The sequence below is a fragment of the Sander lucioperca genome, chromosome 5 (genome assembly GCF_008315115.2).
Source record: "Sander lucioperca isolate FBNREF2018 chromosome 5, SLUC_FBN_1.2, whole genome shotgun sequence".
NCBI classification, from domain to species: Eukaryota; Metazoa; Chordata; class Actinopteri; order Perciformes; family Percidae; genus Sander; species Sander lucioperca.
Genome location: NC_050177.1, coordinates 27,211,216 through 27,231,269, shown reverse-complemented (window position 1 = coordinate 27,231,269; position 20,054 = coordinate 27,211,216). Strand labels below are relative to the sequence as shown.

The 20,054-nt window shown below is 42.4% G+C and overlaps 2 protein-coding genes across 2 annotated transcripts; one reads left to right on the top strand and one right to left on the bottom strand.

Annotated features, from left to right (window-relative positions):
• The first annotated feature begins 4,169 nt into the window (after nucleotides 1-4,169).
• On the top strand, nucleotides 4,170-5,096 carry LOC116057899 (olfactory receptor 142-like). The gene has a single exon (XM_031310484.1). The coding sequence runs from the start codon at nucleotides 4,170-4,172 to the stop codon at nucleotides 5,094-5,096; it is 927 nt and encodes a 308-aa protein (XP_031166344.1).
• A 5,366-nt stretch (nucleotides 5,097-10,462) lies between these two features.
• LOC116057876 (olfactory receptor 6N1-like) lies at nucleotides 10,463-11,403 on the bottom strand. The gene has a single exon (XM_031310461.2). The coding sequence runs from the start codon at nucleotides 11,393-11,395 to the stop codon at nucleotides 10,463-10,465; it is 933 nt and encodes a 310-aa protein (XP_031166321.1). The 5' UTR covers nucleotides 11,396-11,403.
• Between the last annotated feature and the right edge of the window lie 8,651 nt (nucleotides 11,404-20,054).

The window sequence follows — 20,054 nt, the reverse complement described above, 5'->3', positions numbered from 1 at the left end:
CTTTTAGTGAGAAACCTGGGACAGACCAGGCTCTTGGTAGGTGGTGTCTGACGGTGCAGATTGGGGGTGTGATGAACAGTGGCAATAAGAGTCACAATAAAGATAATGGAACTATGACTAGAAATAGTAGTTGTAGTAGTTCATGGCGTAGAAGGGCACTGCAGGGTGTTACAGGGCATATCAAGGCACTACAGGGTGTAGCAAGGTGTAGCAAGGTGTAGCAGGGCATAGCAGGGCGCGGAGCAGGACCACAGCGACAGCTGCAACCATGATTTAGGTGCCACCCTAATCCAAGGAAAACTGCTGGGTGAAAAAACATGAGGACTCCAGGGAATAAGCTCCCCAGAGCTAAGTTAGTACCAAGCATTTCTGAGACATGGATGCATAGAGATGTAAAGAGAAAGGAGAGAGAAGCTTAGTGTGTCAAAGGAAGTCCCCCAGCAGGATAAAACTATAACAGCATAATTAAGAGCTGGTGCAAAGCAAACCTGAGCCAGTTATATAAAGGTTGCTAGATGAATCTGACCACTGTGAAGAGAATCAGAAAAGAGAAGGGGTGCTGTGTCTGTAGCAATACACCCTCCCCTGCTGGTCTAGGCAAACGCTGCAACTCCTCACTCCCTAACTATAAGCTTTATCAAAGAGGAGAGTTTTAAGTTTACTCTTAAATGTGGTGACGGTGTCTGCCTCCTTAACCCAGACTGGGAGCTGGTTCCACAGGAGAGGAGCCTGATACCTGAAGGCTCTGGCTCCCATTCTACTTTTAGAGACTCTAGGAACCACAGGTAACTCTGGATTCTGGGAATGCAGTGCTCTGGTGGGACAATAAGGTACCATGAGCTCTTCAAGATATGATGCTGCTTGACCATTAAGAGCTTTGTAGGTCAGGAGAAGGATTTTAAATTTAATCCTGAATTTTACAGGAAGCCAATGCAGAGAAGCTAATACAGGAGAAATATGATCTCTTTATTAATTGCCCTATGCTCGAATACGATTCCTTCCTTCATTTTCTTCCTTCCTTATGGACAATGTGACTTACACAGAGGTCTACAGCAAAGCACCACAGTTTCATTCACTTTCCTTTCAGTGATGTGCAGGGGCAAAGAGTTGACCAACTTGTTCTCTGGGAAAAAATCCAACACAGCAGTTGTCATCTAGGTCCTTGAGAGAATACCTGCACTAGCCAGGCATCTCTGACTCTGTGTGACTCAAGGCCCTATCTAGTTGTTTGGTTCCAGATACGGCCCTGTGCATACAGGTGTGCCCAACTATTGTATATTTAGTTGATATTTTCAACATTCTTCTTTACCTCCAGCTAAACATGCAAAGGCCTCTGCCCTTGCCTGTCATTTGGGGAGCCATAAACAAACCTTTTATGCCCATTTTTGTGGGTCATCAGCGCACTGGGAAATTACCTCACTTGTTTTTTCGCGCTAAGCCTGAATAGAGCTCAACACTGATCGCCCACTGATCGCTACTGTGTCCGGAGCTTAGTGCGGCCCAAGATGATTCAGATTGGTTTAAAGAAATGCAAACAACGCTAACGATCAAGACCATAAACTCAATATGAAAAAGTTTTCTGAGATAGGCTAACAAATCAAGTGAGTAGGCTTATTTTCTCATAGACTTATATACTATAGACTATAGAAACAGACTTCTTTTTGGAGCCGGTGGAGTTGCCCCCTGCTGGAAATTAAATAGAATGCTGTTTTAAGGCAGTTATGCATTGGCATTACTTCTAGGCACGTAAGTTGCTGTTTGGTCTAAAGGCCCTGACGCACAATGCCGACGGCCAGGAAATCGTGGCGATGAAGGCCGACTGTGGCATCGCCTCCCGACGGTCAACGTGGCCTTTGCCTTGTCCAAAAATTAGCACTGGAACATACCACAGGGACTACAGCCAGCGATCTGCGCATGCATGCAAGAAAATAACTCTCCATACCAGCAGGCGGCGGTAATCTATTCATCATTCAAAAATGGAAACCGGCTACAAACGCTGCTACGATATCCACAACAAACTATTCAGCAAGGGCAGAACCGAACAGAACCTACTGCTTCACTCCCCGCCGGGAAGACAGCGGACACCAGGAGATGGCTAAACAGACTTTGTGGGCCCTATTTTAATTATCTAAGCACACGCCGTAAAGCGCATGGCACAGGTGTGTTTAGGGCATGTCCAAATCCACTTTTGCTAGTTTGATGGCGGAAAATAGGGACACATGGTTCAAAAGGGTTGTACTTAGTGTCTTCATTAATTCATGTGTGGTGTGTTTTGGGTGTAACATGCAATAAATCAATCAGAGTGTCATCTCCCATTCCCTTAAAAGCCAGGCCCATTTGGACCTTGGCACATTGCTATTATGATGGATGATTTGCACAGTAATATATTTATTTGTAATCTTCTGCATGTGTGTGTGCTGCTGCTGTGCGTCTCTGTGTGTGTAAAAAGCATAGTGTACGCGCGCTGTGCACAAGACCAGGAGCATTTTACTAATGCTCTGTTAAAATAACAATGAAATTCTGCGTTATTGACTTTAGACAAGGTTTTTGTTGGTCAATGGCGCGATCACTTCCCGCTGCCTCAAGATAGCAATACTCCCAGAATGCACCTGAACACACCTCCCTGTAAGACCAGCACGGCCATGGGCGCACAGATGGGCGCAGGCGCATCTATTTAAACGACGTGGGCGCTGGACGGGCAATTGACAACTGCGTTGGTCGGCTTAAACTAGCAAAGACACTTGCATCGGGCTTTGCGCTGCGCCGGGTGCAAGATCTCCCAGGCTGTCATCTGTTCTCTCGGCAAAGAATTCTCCCTACGGGGGGAGCGGAGTGGAAGGACCAAACCCTAACGGCCGGCTGCAGGCTAGTTAGCTAACGTTAGTTTGCTAATTCCACCCACCACACATGCCTTCATACTACAATGGTAATTAACGGTGCAGACGGTGCAGAGAAAGGGAGGTCTATTACGGTCTTTATATTTCATTTCACGGTATAGGATATTAGTTTATTAACGTTAGTTTATTTTGTAATGTTTAGATATGTAGATATTTTAAAAGACATTTTATTGTTGAAATAAATATACCAACACAAGTAGTTATGTATATCTCGTACGTTTGCAATATTATGGACATAATGTGGAAAAATTGTTATTTCAATCGTTCAAACCTATATGTTATTTTAGAATGAACATTTGAACGTCATGTTTGGCCAGTTTTGACAGCTCTTATGCGTATTGGATTGATCAGACAAGTTGAAAAAATGAGAAGAGCCTTCTGTGTGAGCTCTCAATCGTTTGTTTGCTTTCCTCAATACCGTTTTCAAGCTGAACAGACAATCGGATGAATTGGCTGTTCGCGACGTGTGGCAACAGTGCAAGACGGGCGCCTTGTTGTGACAGGGCCTTTAATACCGAGTTACATGAGTTCTTGCTTTGCTCTCACCATAACTACCATGACACTAGAAGGTGGCGCTGCCTACCAATAAACATAAATATGGGTCATAAATACTGCTTGTGAAGGACAGTCTCGGTTTTAAGGGTCCTATTTCTTCATCTGTCCTTTTACGTGTATTTGTCATTGTTTGTGAATCACACTATATTTCAGCCTTTTGTATAAAAGTTTCTACATATAAATTAGGCCAAATTTATTAATGATTTATTAATATTGACAAATAATAACTTGGTTATCAAAAATAGTTTCCAATCAATTTTTGTTGTTGTTTTTTAATATGGTCAGAGTAGATGTTCAGATGTCAGTTAGATGTGTCATGTGGTAATGAGGTCAGACTGCTGATGTGCACATCATCTGACTTGAAGAGTTTAAAAGAAGCGGACACAGAGTTTCGGTGCAGTTCAGCTGCAAAGCAGTCACAGCATGACTGCAGCAAGACGGGTGATGAAAGTAAGGATACATGCAATGTGATTACCTGTGTTCTGTCATTTCTAACCTTAACATATTATTGCCTTTAAATAGGTGAAATGGTAAATTTGGAGAATCTGTGTTTTTGAAAGAATTTGTCTTTATTGCTTGCAGACTGAATACTGCTTGTGTGTTAATGCAGTGAGTCCAGGAAAAGCGTACATTTGACATTTAAACTAGTTTGATTTCTACAAATCTCAAACTGTTCATCCTGTGCAAACTTGAAAGGTTGTGTTGTGAACCAAACGAATGATCATGATAAACTCTACACAGGTTTCATATTTCACTTTTGGTGCGTATTTTAATATTGGGCTCTTTAAATACTTAATTTTCCTGTTTATTATGTGTTTTTATGCTTTAATAGTTTGTACCAATCTTTTGCTGATTGTGGTTATCTGTAAGAACAGAAGCTTACATGAACCTATGTACCTTTTTCTGTGCAGCCTGTTTGTAAATGAACTGTATGGTAGTACAGGGTTGTTTCCATTCCTTCTGGTTCAGATCCTCTCTGACATTCACACTATTTATGCTCCCTTCTGTTTCCTGCAGATTTTCTGTCTGTATACATATGGCAGTGTAGAGTTTTATAACTTAGCCGTCATGTCTTATGACAGATATCTTGCTATCTGTTATCCTCTACAATATCACACTCATATGACATCTAACAAGGTTGCCATGCTTATTGCTCTAACGTGGTTATTTCCATTTTTTGCCATTGCTGTCCCAATATTTTTAAGTTCCTCTTTACAGCTGTGTGGGAACATCATTAACACAGTTTACTGTAACAACTACTGTGTTGTCAAACTGGCCTGCTCTGACACCAGAATGCACAACATTTATGGACTCATTAACCTATGTCTTGTAGTCTGTGGTCCTCTCAGTGTAATCCTTTACACGTACACGAAGATCCTTAAAGTTTGTTTTTCTGGTTCTAAACAGACCAGGCAGAAAGCTGTCAGTACCTGCACACCTCACCTCGCTTCTCTGATCAACTTTTTCTTTGGTTCTTTCTTTGAAATAGTACAGAGCAGGTTTGATATGAGCAGTGTACCCATGATGTTGCGCATTTCTTTGTCATTATACTTTCTGACCTGCCAACCAATCTTTAACCCTTTAATGTATGGACTGCAAATGTCTAAAATATGTAGCTTATGTAAAAGTCTTATCTTTGGTTAAATGTAAACTCATGTTAAAGAGTGAATACATTTTTATAGGAAAATGATGTAGGAACTAGAAATAACGGCCATCTGTGAGAAACTGAGTTATGTTGTAAGAACCGGTGGAGAAATGTTTAATGTGCTTTGTTGTAAATTGTCTTTGAGTAACTTGAAAAGCGCTATATAAATAAAATGTATTATTACTGTTAACACTAGGGATGGGGGAAAATATTCATACACCATAGTATGACGATATTTTCTGTGGCAATACTGTAGCCATACACGGACGGCAAGTATTGATCTATTATTCTATCAATTGCACCTGTATCTTTTTTACAACATTTGACATTTATTTTTTGTCAGTTTGTCTGCTTAACAATCCCATTTTGCACCAATAAAAGTGAAATGAGATGAACAGACAGAGAATTTTATCTTTTTAGATAAAACAGATGTCGACAAAGGTTTTTTCTTTGGGCACATAATTTGAAGTTTGAAAAACTGTAAAAAAAAAAATATTTTTTTTCTCAGAAAAAATAATGCTGTAAGTTCTACAAGGAACCCTCTAACCTAGCCTGGGAAAACCCTGAGATTTGCTCTGCAAGTCAGTCTGGCCAAGAGCCCATTCAAGCCCATTTTCAATTTTTCCAAACCAAGGCACCAATCAGTTGAGGCAGGCTTTACACAATGACAATAGCGCAGTGAAGGCGAGCAACTTTTTGTTTACATTCAACATGACGGCCACCGAAGCGCAGCAACCCATTGATGCCGCTGTCGCTGCTACGTCACCCGGATCGTTGGTCTGATTGGTTGATTGACTATCCAATTGTGCCCAGAGGCATTTGAGCGGCGTCCGTTGGTGACGCCCCTTTGGAAATTTGGCTGTGAATGAACCTTCCCCAGACCCTTCTCACTTACAACTGTGAAGGGTCTGGGGTCAACCAGGCTACTCTAACCTGGTGCATTATTAAAAATAATGTTTATGTTAAGAAATGACCCCAAAGCAGTTACATTAATGTACTTTTTATTCAACATGAACACACAACAGCAGTCAAAACAATAAAGAGTAAACATGGATTCCTTAGATTGTCTAGCTTGATATGATACCAATATCTCCACTCTAGCTTTAAAACAGAGCCTCTTGAAAGATCGATCTTGGAATTTTATGAATCATTATCGTGTCATTGGGACAATGGAGCGGGAGATTGGTCGGAGAATCGGCGCAGCTCTCAATCTACCGGTCAGTTTTCGTTCCTACCCTCACCTATGGTCATGAAGGCTGGGTCATGACCGAAAGAACAAGATCCAGGGTACAAGCGGCCGAAATGAGTTTCCTCAGGAGGGTGGCTGGCGTCTCCCTTAGAGATAGGGTGAGAAGCTCAGTCATCCGTGAGGAGCTCGGAGTAGAGCCGCTGCTCCTTCGCGTCGAAAGGAGCCAGTTGAGGTGGTTTGGGCATCTGGTAAGGATGCCCCCTGGGCGCCTCCCTAGGGAGGTGTTCCAGGCACGTCCAGCTGGGAGGAGGCCTCGGGGAAGACCCAGGACTAGGTGGAGGGATTATATCTCCAACCTGGGATGGGAACGCCTCGGGATCCCCCAGTCGGAGCTGGTTAATGTGGCTCGGGAAAGGGAAGTTTGGGGTCCCCTGCTGGAGCTGCTACCCCCGCGACCCGATACCGGATAAGCGGACGAAGATGATGATGATGATGATGATGATGATGATGATGATGATGATGATGATGATTATCGTGTCATTCAAATTAAGATCTATTTTGATCTTAATTTTAAAATAGATTAAAATCTATTTGTCTATCCCTGTCCTAACAAGGATGTATACACTCCTGATGGCTGTCATATAATGTGCGTGCCAACTACAGTTTTCCCTCTAGCTCAGCTCAGCAGTTGTGTCACTATGATTTCATGATATTTTAATAAGTTTTGAAGAAAGTGATAGCGATAAATTCTGCAACTGTGGATTGCTGCTGCAAAATGTAAATGTGGGTCATAACTACTGCTTGTACAAGCGATCTATGGGTTAGGTTTTGGGAGGACAGTCTGGGTTTTAACGGGGCTATTTCTTCTGTCTTTTTATGTGTATTTGTTATCTTCAGGATTTTTCCTGGCTCAGAATGGGCATTTGGGGAGATATAGCAGGGGTCTGGTGGTCCTAGCCAAGGAAGTGTCAAACACATCATTTCCTTCATTCTGATTCATTTTTATGCACAAAATAAATGTTGTAAACGTCTTTATCTATGTGAAGAAAAACTAAATTCGGGTGGCAGGTGACAATTCAAAATATAATATAATACAATGTGTTTGCTGCCCCTGTTTTCTAGTTTAAAAAGTTCATTTTGTAAATAAATATAATGCGCTTGCATTTTTCATACGAACTTGACAATTGTTACCGTAGAATTAAACCTTTAAATGTATTTGTTTAGATATTTATTCCTAAAACGTATAATAAACTTAGCACAAAAAGTAAGGAAATTTGTGTTTGGTAGATAATTTCTCTGTGGTAACAATGCTTTTTGGCAATAAATCTTATACCGTTGGAAAGCCTGTTTAGTTCCCTGGTGCCCCATTTGTAAGGAACATGCATTTGTAGGATGAGCAGTTACGCCCATGAAAAATTTGCCAAATCTTCTCTGCCATTGCCAAACAGCTTATTTTGCTTTTGCTATTGACGCTTGTTTTGAGCTTCTGTTACCCCCAGGTGCTGTCAATCAGGTGCCTGATTTAGAGATGAAATTCTGCAACCAGTGGCAATCCCATATCTCCACAGTCTGGGACGAACTCTATCCTCCAAGATGACAACGCTCGCCCCCACAGTGCGGGGTTTATCAGAGACTACCTCCAGAATGTGGGAGTGGAGAGGATGGAATGGCTTGCCAGCAATCCTGACCTCAACCCCATTGAACACTTGTGGGATCAGCTTGGGCATTCTGTTTGTGCCAGAGTGACCAACACAACCACGTTAGCTGACTTGCGACAAATGCTGGTTGAAGAATGGGATGCCATCCCACAGCAGTGTGTGACCAGGCTGGTGACCAGCATGAGGAGGAGGTGCCAGGCTGTTGTGGCTGTGTATGGTTCTTCCACACGCTACTCAGGCTCCTTTTTGTGAAATGAATAAATTGTTAAATTGCCAATATGTATTGTTTCTTCAAACATAAATAATCCAATCCACCAAACACCAAACGAGTCATTAGCAGAATAAGCTGTTTGGCATTGGCAGAGAAGATTTGGCAAATTTTTCATGGGCGCAACCCACATACTCAGCCCTGCTGCTCATCCCACAAATGCATGTTCCTTACCAATGAGGTATCATTTGTAAGGGAACTAAACAGACTTTCCAACGGTATAAGATTTATTGCCAAAAAGCATTGTTACCACAGTGAAATTATCTACCAAACACAAATTTCTTTACTTTTTGTGCTAAGTTTATATAATTTACTACCCACATTACATGCATTTGTCAAAGCCTCAGTTTTTCCAGATTTGTTCATGATATTAAAGCTGAGGAAATTAACTACAGTACATGGCTTTCAAAACAACACAAAATGTGTATCTTACAGTACCAAAGTGATTTATTAAGTTTTGGACGGATAAAGTTAGCTTTAGGTTACTTGTTGCTAAAATAACTGCTAACTGCCATTAGCTGCCGTTAGCTAATTAGGTCGGTTAGCTATGCAGCTCTCCTATTAAGTTAGCTGACTAAGCCCAGGGGTGCCAGTAGCCAAACCCGGAATGAAATTCTACAATGTTGTTATAAACTTAACTAGGTAGTTTTTGTTCCTAGTAAGTAAGTAAGTAAGTAAGTAAGTAAACTGCAACCGATAACGACAAGTTTAAATGATGGAAAATACTCCTGTCGGTTGTATTAAAGAGTAGGAGCAAACAACATATGTGGTTGCATGTTTTGGATGAGTTGTTGTTAAAACCACAGTAGGTGGGGTTGTGGTGGGGGCAGGCTGAAGAAGGTAGTCCAGATGTATCATCAAGATATTTTAACTCCTTCACTTGGGGCAGGTGTTGGTCGGGTTTAGGACATCCTCAAAGTGCTCTTCTCACTGCCTGACAATATCACCAATCAGGGTCAGCAATTCCACTTGACACAGCCTGACCCAAGCATCATCTGATGGTTTGCCAGAATTTTCTTGAGGTCAGCCAAGAGGCCCTTTCCATTACCTCCCCAAACTCCTCCAATACCTGGGTTATGGCTGCGGCAACTACCAAGGCTCAATCCTATCTGACCTTCTGGTACCTGTCTGCTGTTTCACTTTTCTTCACTTCACTTCCCTTCACATCACTCTACTTTGGACCCCCAGGTAAACTCTGACTCCTAAAGATGCTCACTTCACTGTACTTTACTTTGGACCTCCAGGTACACTTTGACTTTTACTTAAAGTGCCCATATTATGAAAAAATCACTTTTTCTGGGATTTGGGGTGTTCTTTTGTGTCTCTGGTGCTTCCACACACATACAAACTTTGAAAAAAGTCGAAACGAGCAGGCTAACCGCAACCATTAGCTCGTAGCGTTAGCATGCTAACACTATGGCTAACGCTAGCATGCTAACGCTAGCATGCTAACGCTAGCATGCTAACGCTAGCATGTTACCTCGTTCTCAATAGCAAAGCACTGCTACAACACACACAAGTTCACCATAATCTCCAAAAGAACTACTTCCATGTGCGCCCTCATTTAGAAGTCTCCCAGCTAATCCTGCCTTGTAACTGACCAAAGTTGTAGAAACAGCCTTTCTTTTACTGTCTATGGAGCTAGCTAGCTGACATGATCTACATCTGAGCTACTGGGCATGTGCAGTGCAATCAAAGATAGTGCAGAAGAAGAAGAAAAGAGGTCTCACTCTGTAGCTAAAACAGAGACCAGCTGAAAAGAGGAGCTGCAGCAGTGAGAGAGAGCGCTGCAATACAACAAAAATATGGTGTTTTTTGAAAATTAAACCATGTAAACCTATTCTGGTACAACCTTAAAATACAATTATGAACCTGAAAATGAGCATAATATGGCTGCTTTAACTATATTGTGAATCACCAGGTAAACTGACCCTTCAAGATGCCCACTTCACTTTACTTTGGACCCCAGCTAAACTCTGTCTCCTAAAGATGGCCAATTTAATTTGCTAAACTTTACATGACTTCATTTGACTTTAGTATAATGTGAATCACCAGGCAAACTGACCCTTAATGATGCTCACTTCACTTTACTTTTCTTATGTAATTTATACTTTTTTAATTTGCAGCCATGTGTAAAAAGGTGGTTGTTAGTGCATACATAAACATATTAAACATTAATATGAAATAAACAAACAATAAATACATATTGAAACTGAGGAAATAAAGTACATGGCTTTCAAAATTTGTATCTTACTCTTTACCAAAGATGAAACTTTTACACATGATGCTGATTTTTGTCAAATTTAGTCCATATATTAAAGGATTGAAGAGCGGTTGGCAGGTGAGGAAGTATGAAGATAAAAAAATGCGCAACATAATGGGTGCACTGCTCATATTAAACCTGCTCTGTATTACTTCAAAAAAACAACCAAAAGAAAAGTTGATCAGGGAAGCGAGGTGAGGTGTGCAGGTACTGACAGCTTTCTGCCTGGTCTGTTTAGAACCAGAAAAACAAACTTTAAGAATCCTTATATAGGTGTAAATGATTGGTATTGCAAGACCAAGCACAACAATGAAAGTGTAAATGAGTCCATATATGTTATTGACTGTGGTGTCAGAGCAGGCCAGTTTCACAATAGAGTAGTTGTCACAGAACAATCTGTCAATACGGTTACCACACAGCTGTAAAGAGGAACTCAATGATATCAAAACAACAACTGCAAGAAGAGGGAATAACCATGTTAGGGCAATAAGCATGGTAACCTTGGTGGATGTCATATGTGTGTTATACTGCAGAGGATAACAGATAGCAAGATATCTGTCATAAGACATGGCAGCTAGAACATAAAACTGTACATTTACATATGTATACAAACAGAAAATCTGCAGGAAACAAAGAGAAGCAGAAACAGTGTGAATGTCAGAGAGGATCTGAACCAGAAGGAATGGAAACAACCCTGTACTACCAAACAGTTCATTTACAAACAGGCTGCACAGAAAAAGGTACATAGGTTCATGTAAGTTTCGGTTCATACAGGTAACCACAATCAGCAAGAGATTGGCACAAACAATCACAGTATAAAAACACATAATAATCGTGAAAAGTAAGTATTTAAAGAGCCCAATATCAAAGTATGCACCAAAAGTGAAATATGAAACCTGTGTAGAGTTTATCATGATCATCCGTTTTGTTCACAACACAACCTTTTATAAGTTTGCACAGGACGAACAGTTGACAATGTTACATTTTGTAGGAGATATGCAGAAATCATAGTTTAAATGTCAAATGTACGCTTATCCTGGACTCACTGCATTAACACACAAGCAGTATTCCACCTGCAAACAGTAAAGACATCAATTCTTACGAAAGCAAACAGATTCTCCAAACTTACCATCTTTCTTATTTAAAGTCAATATAATGTTTAGGTTAGAAATGACAGAACAGAGTTGACAACATTCAGTGACTTCATCTGCTGCTCTGCTCAGTCAGACTGAGTCCGTCTGAACTGAGCTGAAACTCTGCTCCTGCTTCTTTTAACCTTTTAAAGACAGCGAACGCCCACAGCAGCAGACTTACGTCATTATTACAGAACACTCTGATTGTGAAGAAGTAGACTTTCCTAGGAACTTTGATAGTTATTTACATACAGTACCTACATAGGGCCAGGTAATAATAATACTAAGATGTCAGTGTGCATGGATGCAGCGGCCACTAAATGATACTTTAATGTTAGTCCCAGTATGGCTGGCTATCGCCAATGATTTGCCTTTTCGATTCCGATTAACAAGGTCAATTATATTTCCGATACAATATCAATTAGGTTTGCTTGGGTATAAGAGATTCTTAGAGAATTTATGCTGTTAATCGTACAAGCAAGACGCAAACCATCCATCCATCCATCTTCCTCCTCTTATCCGGGGTCAGGTCGCAGGGGCAGCAGCTCCAGCAAGTGACCCCAAACTTCTCTTTCCCGAGCCACATTAACCAGCTCTGACTGGGGGATCCTGAGGCATTCCAGAACCTCAACTGGCTTCTTTCAATGCAAAGGAGCAGTGGCTCTACTCGAGTTCCTCACGAGACTGAGCTTCTCACCCTAGCTCTAAGGGAGACGCCAGCCACCCTATTTAGAAAAAACATTTTAGCCGGTGGATCCCCATGATCTCGTTCTTTCGGTTATGACCCAGCCTTCATGACCATAGGTGAGGGTAGAAATGAAAATTGACTGGTAGATCGAGAGCTTTACCTTCAGACCCAGCTCTCTTTTTGTCGAAATGGTGCGGTAAAGTGAACGCAATACCACCCACGCTGCTCCGATTCTCCAGCCAATCCCCTGCTCCATTGTCCCCTCACTTCTGAACGAGACCCCTTGGTACTTGAATTCCTTCACTTAGGGTAAGGACTCATTCCCTACTCGGAGTAGGTACTCCATCAGTTTCCTGCTGAGAACTATGGCCTCATTTTTAGAGGTGCTGATCCTCATCCCAGCTGCTTCGCACACCGCTGCGAACCGATCCAGTGAGTGCTGAAGGTCACGGGCCAATGATGCTATCAGGACCACATCATCTGCAAAAAGCAGCAATGAGATCCCCAGCCCACTGAACTGCAACCCCTCCCCACCACTACTATTTCTCAATATCCTGTCTGTTAATTTCACAAACTGTTATGTTTTACACAAGGATTCAAAAGTGGATACAGCTAAGAGGTAACTCAACTAAGGAAGGTTTATTTACCATAAGGAACCATGCAAAAATGATGAGCTGCAGGTCTGCGGTGGAGAGCGGTCAGACAGGTGGACGAGTACCTCTGAACGCCACACGGGCGGACTGGCGGCGTCCTCACAAGGGCGGCAATCTAGTGAGGAGAAGACATAAAAAACTTAGACAACCTATCAAAAGTTGCTGGGAAGAGCTATCTCACTGAATCGAGCCGTAGCGTAGTTTACCAGATTAGTTGTGGAGCCGGGGTTTATCACAGAGCAGGTTGATTGTGGAATGAGCTTCAATGCAAAGACGTGAATAGATGCAAATTCACTGTTTTTAATGGGGTACTTAATCCTCAAAGTGTCCTGATCTTAACTGTAGAAGTCCTCCCAAAAGTCCTTCCCAAGTGTTCTACAATATTCTTTTTGTCCCACGGATAGATGGGATGGGTGGCTAAGGACGGAAATGCTGATAAATGGGGATAATGGTAAAAAAACGAAGAAAGAAAATCACCAGCTGTTGGGAATGTCCAAAATAAGACCCTGAGACCGGTCAAATCTGACTCCTATTAATTAATTCCCGCGTCTTCTTTTATGGACTTACGTTCACTCTACACAAGGATCAATCAGAGACGATGAGTTCAGTCAACCAAGTTTACTGAGTCCAGCATAAGAGTTACAACACAGCTGTGGGTTCACAGAACAGAGACTAAGTTTCCCTAGCGACAGACATAAAGTCAGGGATCGGTCCACCAAGATCTCGTCCGAAGTGAGCACCGTCTTCTCCTTACCCTAATCTTTTATTGTCTTCCTGCAGGGCGGTGTCTTCTTGTCTCTAGGCAGGCTGTCATCTTTCACAACACATGCCAGGGTTCAGGCCATCTGTGTTGCATAGCTTCCTTTTCTTAGACACATTTCCTGTTTGTTTACCCAACTGTCTGGTTCATAATGTTCCTTTCGTACCATATAAGTCTTACTCTATTTAAGACTTAAGCTTAACCTTCTGTGCATCAGAGTTCTTCTTTATGCGGGGAATGCAAATGTGCCTCACCCTCCGCCCTGGAGGAAACTTTTTGGGGCCAACTTTTTCCTTGATTTCTTCCGTAATGTCATTCAATTCGTAACGGAGACAAAAGATCTGCAAAATAAATAAGTCAGTAGACCTGAGAGACACTAACAAGCTAAGTTAGCTCATCGACTCAGCTAACTTTAGCTTGTTAGCACCGCACGAGACATTTGTTTTCAACTGACTGATTTGCGCCAGAGCTTGCGCACACTTCACGGACAAGAGCGTAAAGCAAAACTCTGACGTCAAAAGTTGCTGTACTGTCGTGTAACATCCAAGTCACACCAAAAGGAGTAAACTGTAACATTAAAGACACAAAACATTTATTTATGATTGTTACAGAAGAATTAATTTTTATTTCATTTCATATGGACCAGAAAGGGGAGAGAGAGAGAGAGAGAGAGAAAGAAGGGATGACATGCAGAAATGTGCAGTAGGTCCAGCCTGGTCTCACAGAATTCCGTGAAATGATCACGCACTGTTAACAGCTCATTATGTGGTGGTGGCACGGAATGTATGAAAATTGTGTGTGGCCACCACGGAAAACAATGCCAATGTAAAGTCAATGAAAAGATGACGTAGCATTAACAGCAACTACGGTAGCGAGTAGTATGTAAGGCCGAAAATCCGCGTAAGGAGGTTGGCTGGGGTGGTGGATGGGTCAAACACAGGACTTTCACCCAGGAGACCGGGCTTCATGTCCTGCATGTCACGTTTCCTAAAGTCGCTTTCTTCTTTTCCTAAACCCAAGCGTCCCGTTCTTCTCGTGTGTAACGGAACCGTAAGCCCACCCACGACCTTTTCCTGAACCCAACCGTCACGTTTTTCCTGCGTGTCACGGAACCGTAAGTCCACCCATGACCTTTTCCGTTACTTAAGGGGCCGAGTTCATTTCACAGAATTCTTCCGTGGGCCCATCACGGAATGTTTAGCGATTCCGTGAAACTGCCACAGATTTTGAGTTAAGGGGCCGTGTTCATTTCACGGAATTCTGTGAGATCAGGTTGGTAGGTCGGACTCAACACTGGGACCCTGGAAAGGACCCACGCTCCACTTGGTCAGCTAGAGATCGCCCCTACAAGAAAAAATGTAAGAACGTTGTGAACGTGTGAAGTTTGGAGCCATTTTACGCCTTTATTGCATAGGACAGCTAAAGACAGTAAAGGGGGAAATGGCATACAGCAAAAGACCGCAGGTCAGAATTGAACCCGCAGCTGCTGTGGCAAGGACTGAGCCTCTGTACATGGGGCACACACTCAACCAGGCGAGCTACCCAGGTGCCCCTAGAATAATAACTGTAATAGTTTTTTAATAGTTTCAATTAATACAAACAATCAGGGTGCGATTGGATGATGATGTCGGACCGCTCTCTCTGCTCTCTTCTGACTTGAAAAGAATAAAAGAAGGAGTCTTTGCTCAGTTGGGAGGGGGTCACTGTGAGACAATTGCAGTGTCTCAACCTGTGTTACACTGAGCTATATTTTTATATTATTGATGTTTTTTCTTTCACAAAAAAAGCATTTAAAAAGCTGCCAGAAAAAGTTGCATAATTTCTGTTATAGATTTAGCCACTAAATACTGTTAACAATCGCTTTACCAACCAAAAGAATAATCATGATCAACTCTACACAGGTTTCATATTTCAAACTTGGTGGCTACTTTGACACCGGGGTTTTCAAGTATTTATATTTCATGATTGTTATGTCTTTATATATTGTAATAATTTGTACCAATCTTTTGCTGATTGTGGTTACCTGTATGAACAGAAGCTTACATGAACCTATGTACCTTTTTCTGTGCAGTCTGTTTGTAAATGAACTGTTTGGTAGTACAGGTTTGTTTCCATTCCTTCTGGTTCAGATCCTCTCTGACATTCACACTGTTTCTGCTTCTCTTTGTTTCCTGCAGATTTTTTCTGTACATTTCTATGGACATGTAGAATTTTTTACCTTAGGAGTCATGTCTTATGACAGATACCTTGCTATCTGTTATCCTCTGCAATATAACACTCGTATGACATATAACAAGGTTGCTGTGCTTATTGCGTCCGTATGGTTATACAGTGTACTTCGCATTGTTGTCATGATGTCTCTGAGTGTCACCTTACAGCTGTGTGGGAACACCATTCAAAAAGTGTACTGTGACAACTACTCAATCGTTAAACTGGCATGCTTCGACACAACTGTCAATAACATATATGCACTTGTGTACATGTTTACAGTATTATTTGGTCTAATAATTCTCATTCTTTACTCCTACATGAGGATTCTTAAAGTTTGTTTTTCTGGTTCTAAACAGACCAGACAGAAAGCTGTCAGTACCTGCACACCTCACCTTTTTTCCCTGCTCAACTTTTCTTTTGGGGCTTTCTTTGAAATAGTGCAAGGCAGATTTAATATGAACAGTTTACCCATCATGTTACGCATTTTTCTGTCATTGTACTGGCTTACATGCCAGCTGCTCTTCAATCCTGTGATGTACGGACTAAAAATGTCCAAAATCCGTAACACATGTAGAAGTCTTGCTTTTGGTAAAAGAATGTAGAACAGGCCTATAGAGCTGGAAAACGTTACATAAAGTCACGATTAATTGAACATTTGACCCTGAAGATGATTAATGAAAGATTTATTTTATTTTATTTTTTTCACTGACGAGATTTGTACTGTAAACATGCTCAACTATTAGAGGAATGATTTTATTTCTAATGAAAGAGTGCATATCTTAACTTTGTGATGTTAAAATACTTAGAGGAAACACAGATGAACATGTTTTTGGTTATTTATTGAATATTTCCAACAATTGAAATCACAGCACACGTTGTTTGAAAAGAAAGTCTTAAGAAAAAGTCACATTTTAGTTTTAATGTAAAAAGCAAGTTTCCTTAAAAAGTAGAAAATAAATAACTTGCATTTTCTTTGTAAACAAAACAAATGATTTGAAATATAGGCATGTTAAAAGTAAAACACAGGGCTTTTAAGAGGGGGAGTGGAGTTCATGTCGAGGAATAGTTATTAAGCTTTTGGTTATTCAGGACCACCTCCACCCTGGACATCACCGGCTCAGTCTGCTTCCCTCTGGAAGAACAAACTGATTGAAAAGCAGTTTCTTTTCATGAGCCATCAGAACACTCAACAAACATACAAACCATTAACTTACCTTTATTATCACAAGTGCAATAATATTGCAATAATCATACATCATGTGCAATATTTTACCCGTCCCGTCCTGTTAAGCCCGCTGCCCGTAGGTAGCTTCTCTGTTCTCTCCTCTGTCCCTCCCTCTCTGTCCGTCCTAATTACAGGAGTGGAGTCTAGTATGTGGGAATCAGGCTTCCAGCTGCTTCTCATCTATCACAAACAACCTCTACTTCATATACCGGGTCATTCCTCCACTCTGCGTCAGATCATAGTCAAGACAGGTAGTCTCGCTCCTGACAAACCTTTGCCTATCTGTTTATTCTACTTCTATGTTTGCCTGTCCTGATCCCTTCTCTTGTGCCTCAGCTACTATTGGAACCTGACTCCTGCTAACAGAACCACCACCACTGGACCCCCCGCTAGCCAGCTCACTGTCTCTCTCTGACGGACCCGCTCTTTCCCGGAATTCACCTGACCTGTTCTACACCCTGGAAACCTGGACTTGCCTTTCCCCCCTCCGGAAACCTGGACTTGACACTTGAGTACTTTGAATAAAACCTGTTAAATTCCCACTCCTGGCTCTGCATCTGTCTGCATTTGGGTTCTGTTTCATTCAAACCTACCAAATTCAAACCTCAAATTGAACGCAGCAGACCCAGACGTACCGCCCAGCCCTGAAATCACAATACACGATACACTATTCAAGACTATCTCCGATAACAGTCAGATGTTGCTCAATCAGGTCCAACTCCTCACGAATCAAGTATCTGCCCTAACCACTCGAAGTCAATGCTACACCCCCCGTTCATGGCATGCAAGCCGCCCCTCCCTCCGGTCCATCTGCTTTGCTTGCTCCACCAGTGCAAATTAGAGAGCCTTTTGTTCCTACTCCCGAGTGTTACGGTGGTAACATGGGAACCTGTGGCGATTTCCTTACACAGTGTTCTTTAGTTTTTGAGCAACAGCCACTCTCCTATGCCACTGATAGATCCCGTATCACTTACCTGATTAACTCTACCATTGGTTCTGCCCGTTCCTGGGGATCTGCGATATGGGCGAGTCAGTTGGCTGTGTGTGATTCCTATTTGGCCTTCACCACAGAGATGAGGAAGGTTTTCGATCACCCAGTACGGGGTAAGGAGGCTGCTAAGCGTTTGTTGTCTCTTTGGCAGGGATCACGCAGCATTGCGGAGATGGCGGTGGAGTTCCAGACTCTGGCAGCAGTGAGTGCCTGGAATGATGAGGCGTTGCAAGGAGTGTTTATTAACTCTTTGTCTGAGACTTTGAAGGATGAACTGGTGTCACATGATGAATCTGCTACGCGGGATAAACTGATTTCTCTAGCCATCAGGTTGGATAACCCTATTCGGGAGCACCACCGTGAGAAGACGGCCAGCCCCAGGTTACCTGTCTGTCACCTATCAACTCCTCCCCGCCGTTTCGCTCCGGAAGTGGCCGAGACTCCCCGAGTCCCTTCGAGGAGCGCCGAACCCGAAGCCATGGACGTGGGCCGCGGGCCGCGCACGATTGTCCTCTGAGGAGCGTGCACGCTGCATTAAAGGGGTGATAGAATGATTATATAAGGTATTTCACACTGTTCCTTAAGGTCTCCTAATAGGGCATGTAACATTGATTGGGCTGAAAATTGCCTGGTTGCTATTTTATGGGCCCTTATGCATCCCGGTGTTTTGGCTCTATTTGGAACTAGAGCTTTTCTTCCAAATATGGTATGCTGCGCTGATTGGTTGACATACGCATACATTGGAGACGAGGCAGCAGGTCTCATATTTCAGACACTGCAATGTTTCATTACTAAATTCACTTCTGAGACTTTTTTATGCAAGAAATCTACTATACAAAGCTCAACTATGGGTAGTTTATGAAGATTGATGGTTAACTGCAAATTTGGTAAGACGTGTCGGACTTCAGGAGGTCCACACAGTCTGACAAGACAGCGGCAGTCCCGCTGCGCTCCATACCCAGGAGAAAGTCACTGTTACTGGGTTACTGGACAACAGGGCTCGGGGCTCCGCAGAGCTGGCCGGCTGCCGGCATAACTATAGTATATTTACAGTTTGAATTTCGTCACGCCACTTATATTACAGCTACCCATAAGGTCTTACAAAGCTAACGCTTGTGTCTGATTTCAATTTAATGCATTTTTGTGAATATGAGGGGTTTCGTTAGCTGCTACTGTCCATTCAATCCTATGGGTAAAGATCGTGGCTAGCTGCAGGTCCTGGAGCTCCGTCAGGGCCTCGGCATTTGGTAGTCCAGTAACCCAGAAACGGTGACTTTGCGCGGGTATGGAGCGCCACGGGCTTCCGGTCGTGACGGAGATCCATCTAACTCACAGCAAGCCGGGGTCTGTGAAGGAGGACACGCCGGTCGGTGAGGCACGTTAGCCTGCTGAGCTCCTGCTCAACTGTGACACACAGTCGGACAAAATTTGTAATTAGCCATCAATTTTCATAAAACAGCCCATATTTGACCTCTACATAGTTGATTTCAAGCATTAAAAAGTCTCAGAAGTGAATTTATTATTTAAAAAGCGTACGAACAATGTATAACATTTCTGAGATCTGCGTGACCTAGATTCAGAAGACTAAGCTGACCTCAGGTCAGTGGTGTAGCCACTGATGTAAATGTTGGGGCGTGACAAAGGTAGAGACTAGAGCCAAATAAGGAGGAGCCCGAGTTGACGTCAACTCGGTGGCTCGTTGAGATTTGCCCGTTTTCAGAGGCAGTTACAAATTGTGAGATTTGCAGAGGAAAGATGTGTCAGTGGGATTTTGAGCTTCTATGTATGTCCTATTTACCCTCAAAACTGTTGTTTTTCAACTATGACAGGGTAAAATCGGTTTTGCATTCTATCACCCCATTAATGCTCTATCTTGCCTTTACTGTGGTGAGGCTGGTCACGTTATCTCTTCCTGCCC

What these genes read in the sequence shown, in the direction of transcription:
- LOC116057899 (XM_031310484.1), top strand. Translation starts at nt 4,170, where the DNA reads ATGATCATGATAAACTCTACACAGGTTTCATATTTCACTTTTGGTGCG.
- LOC116057876 (XM_031310461.2), bottom strand. Translation starts at nt 11,395, where the DNA reads ATGATCATGATAAACTCTACACAGGTTTCATATTTCACTTTTGGTGCA.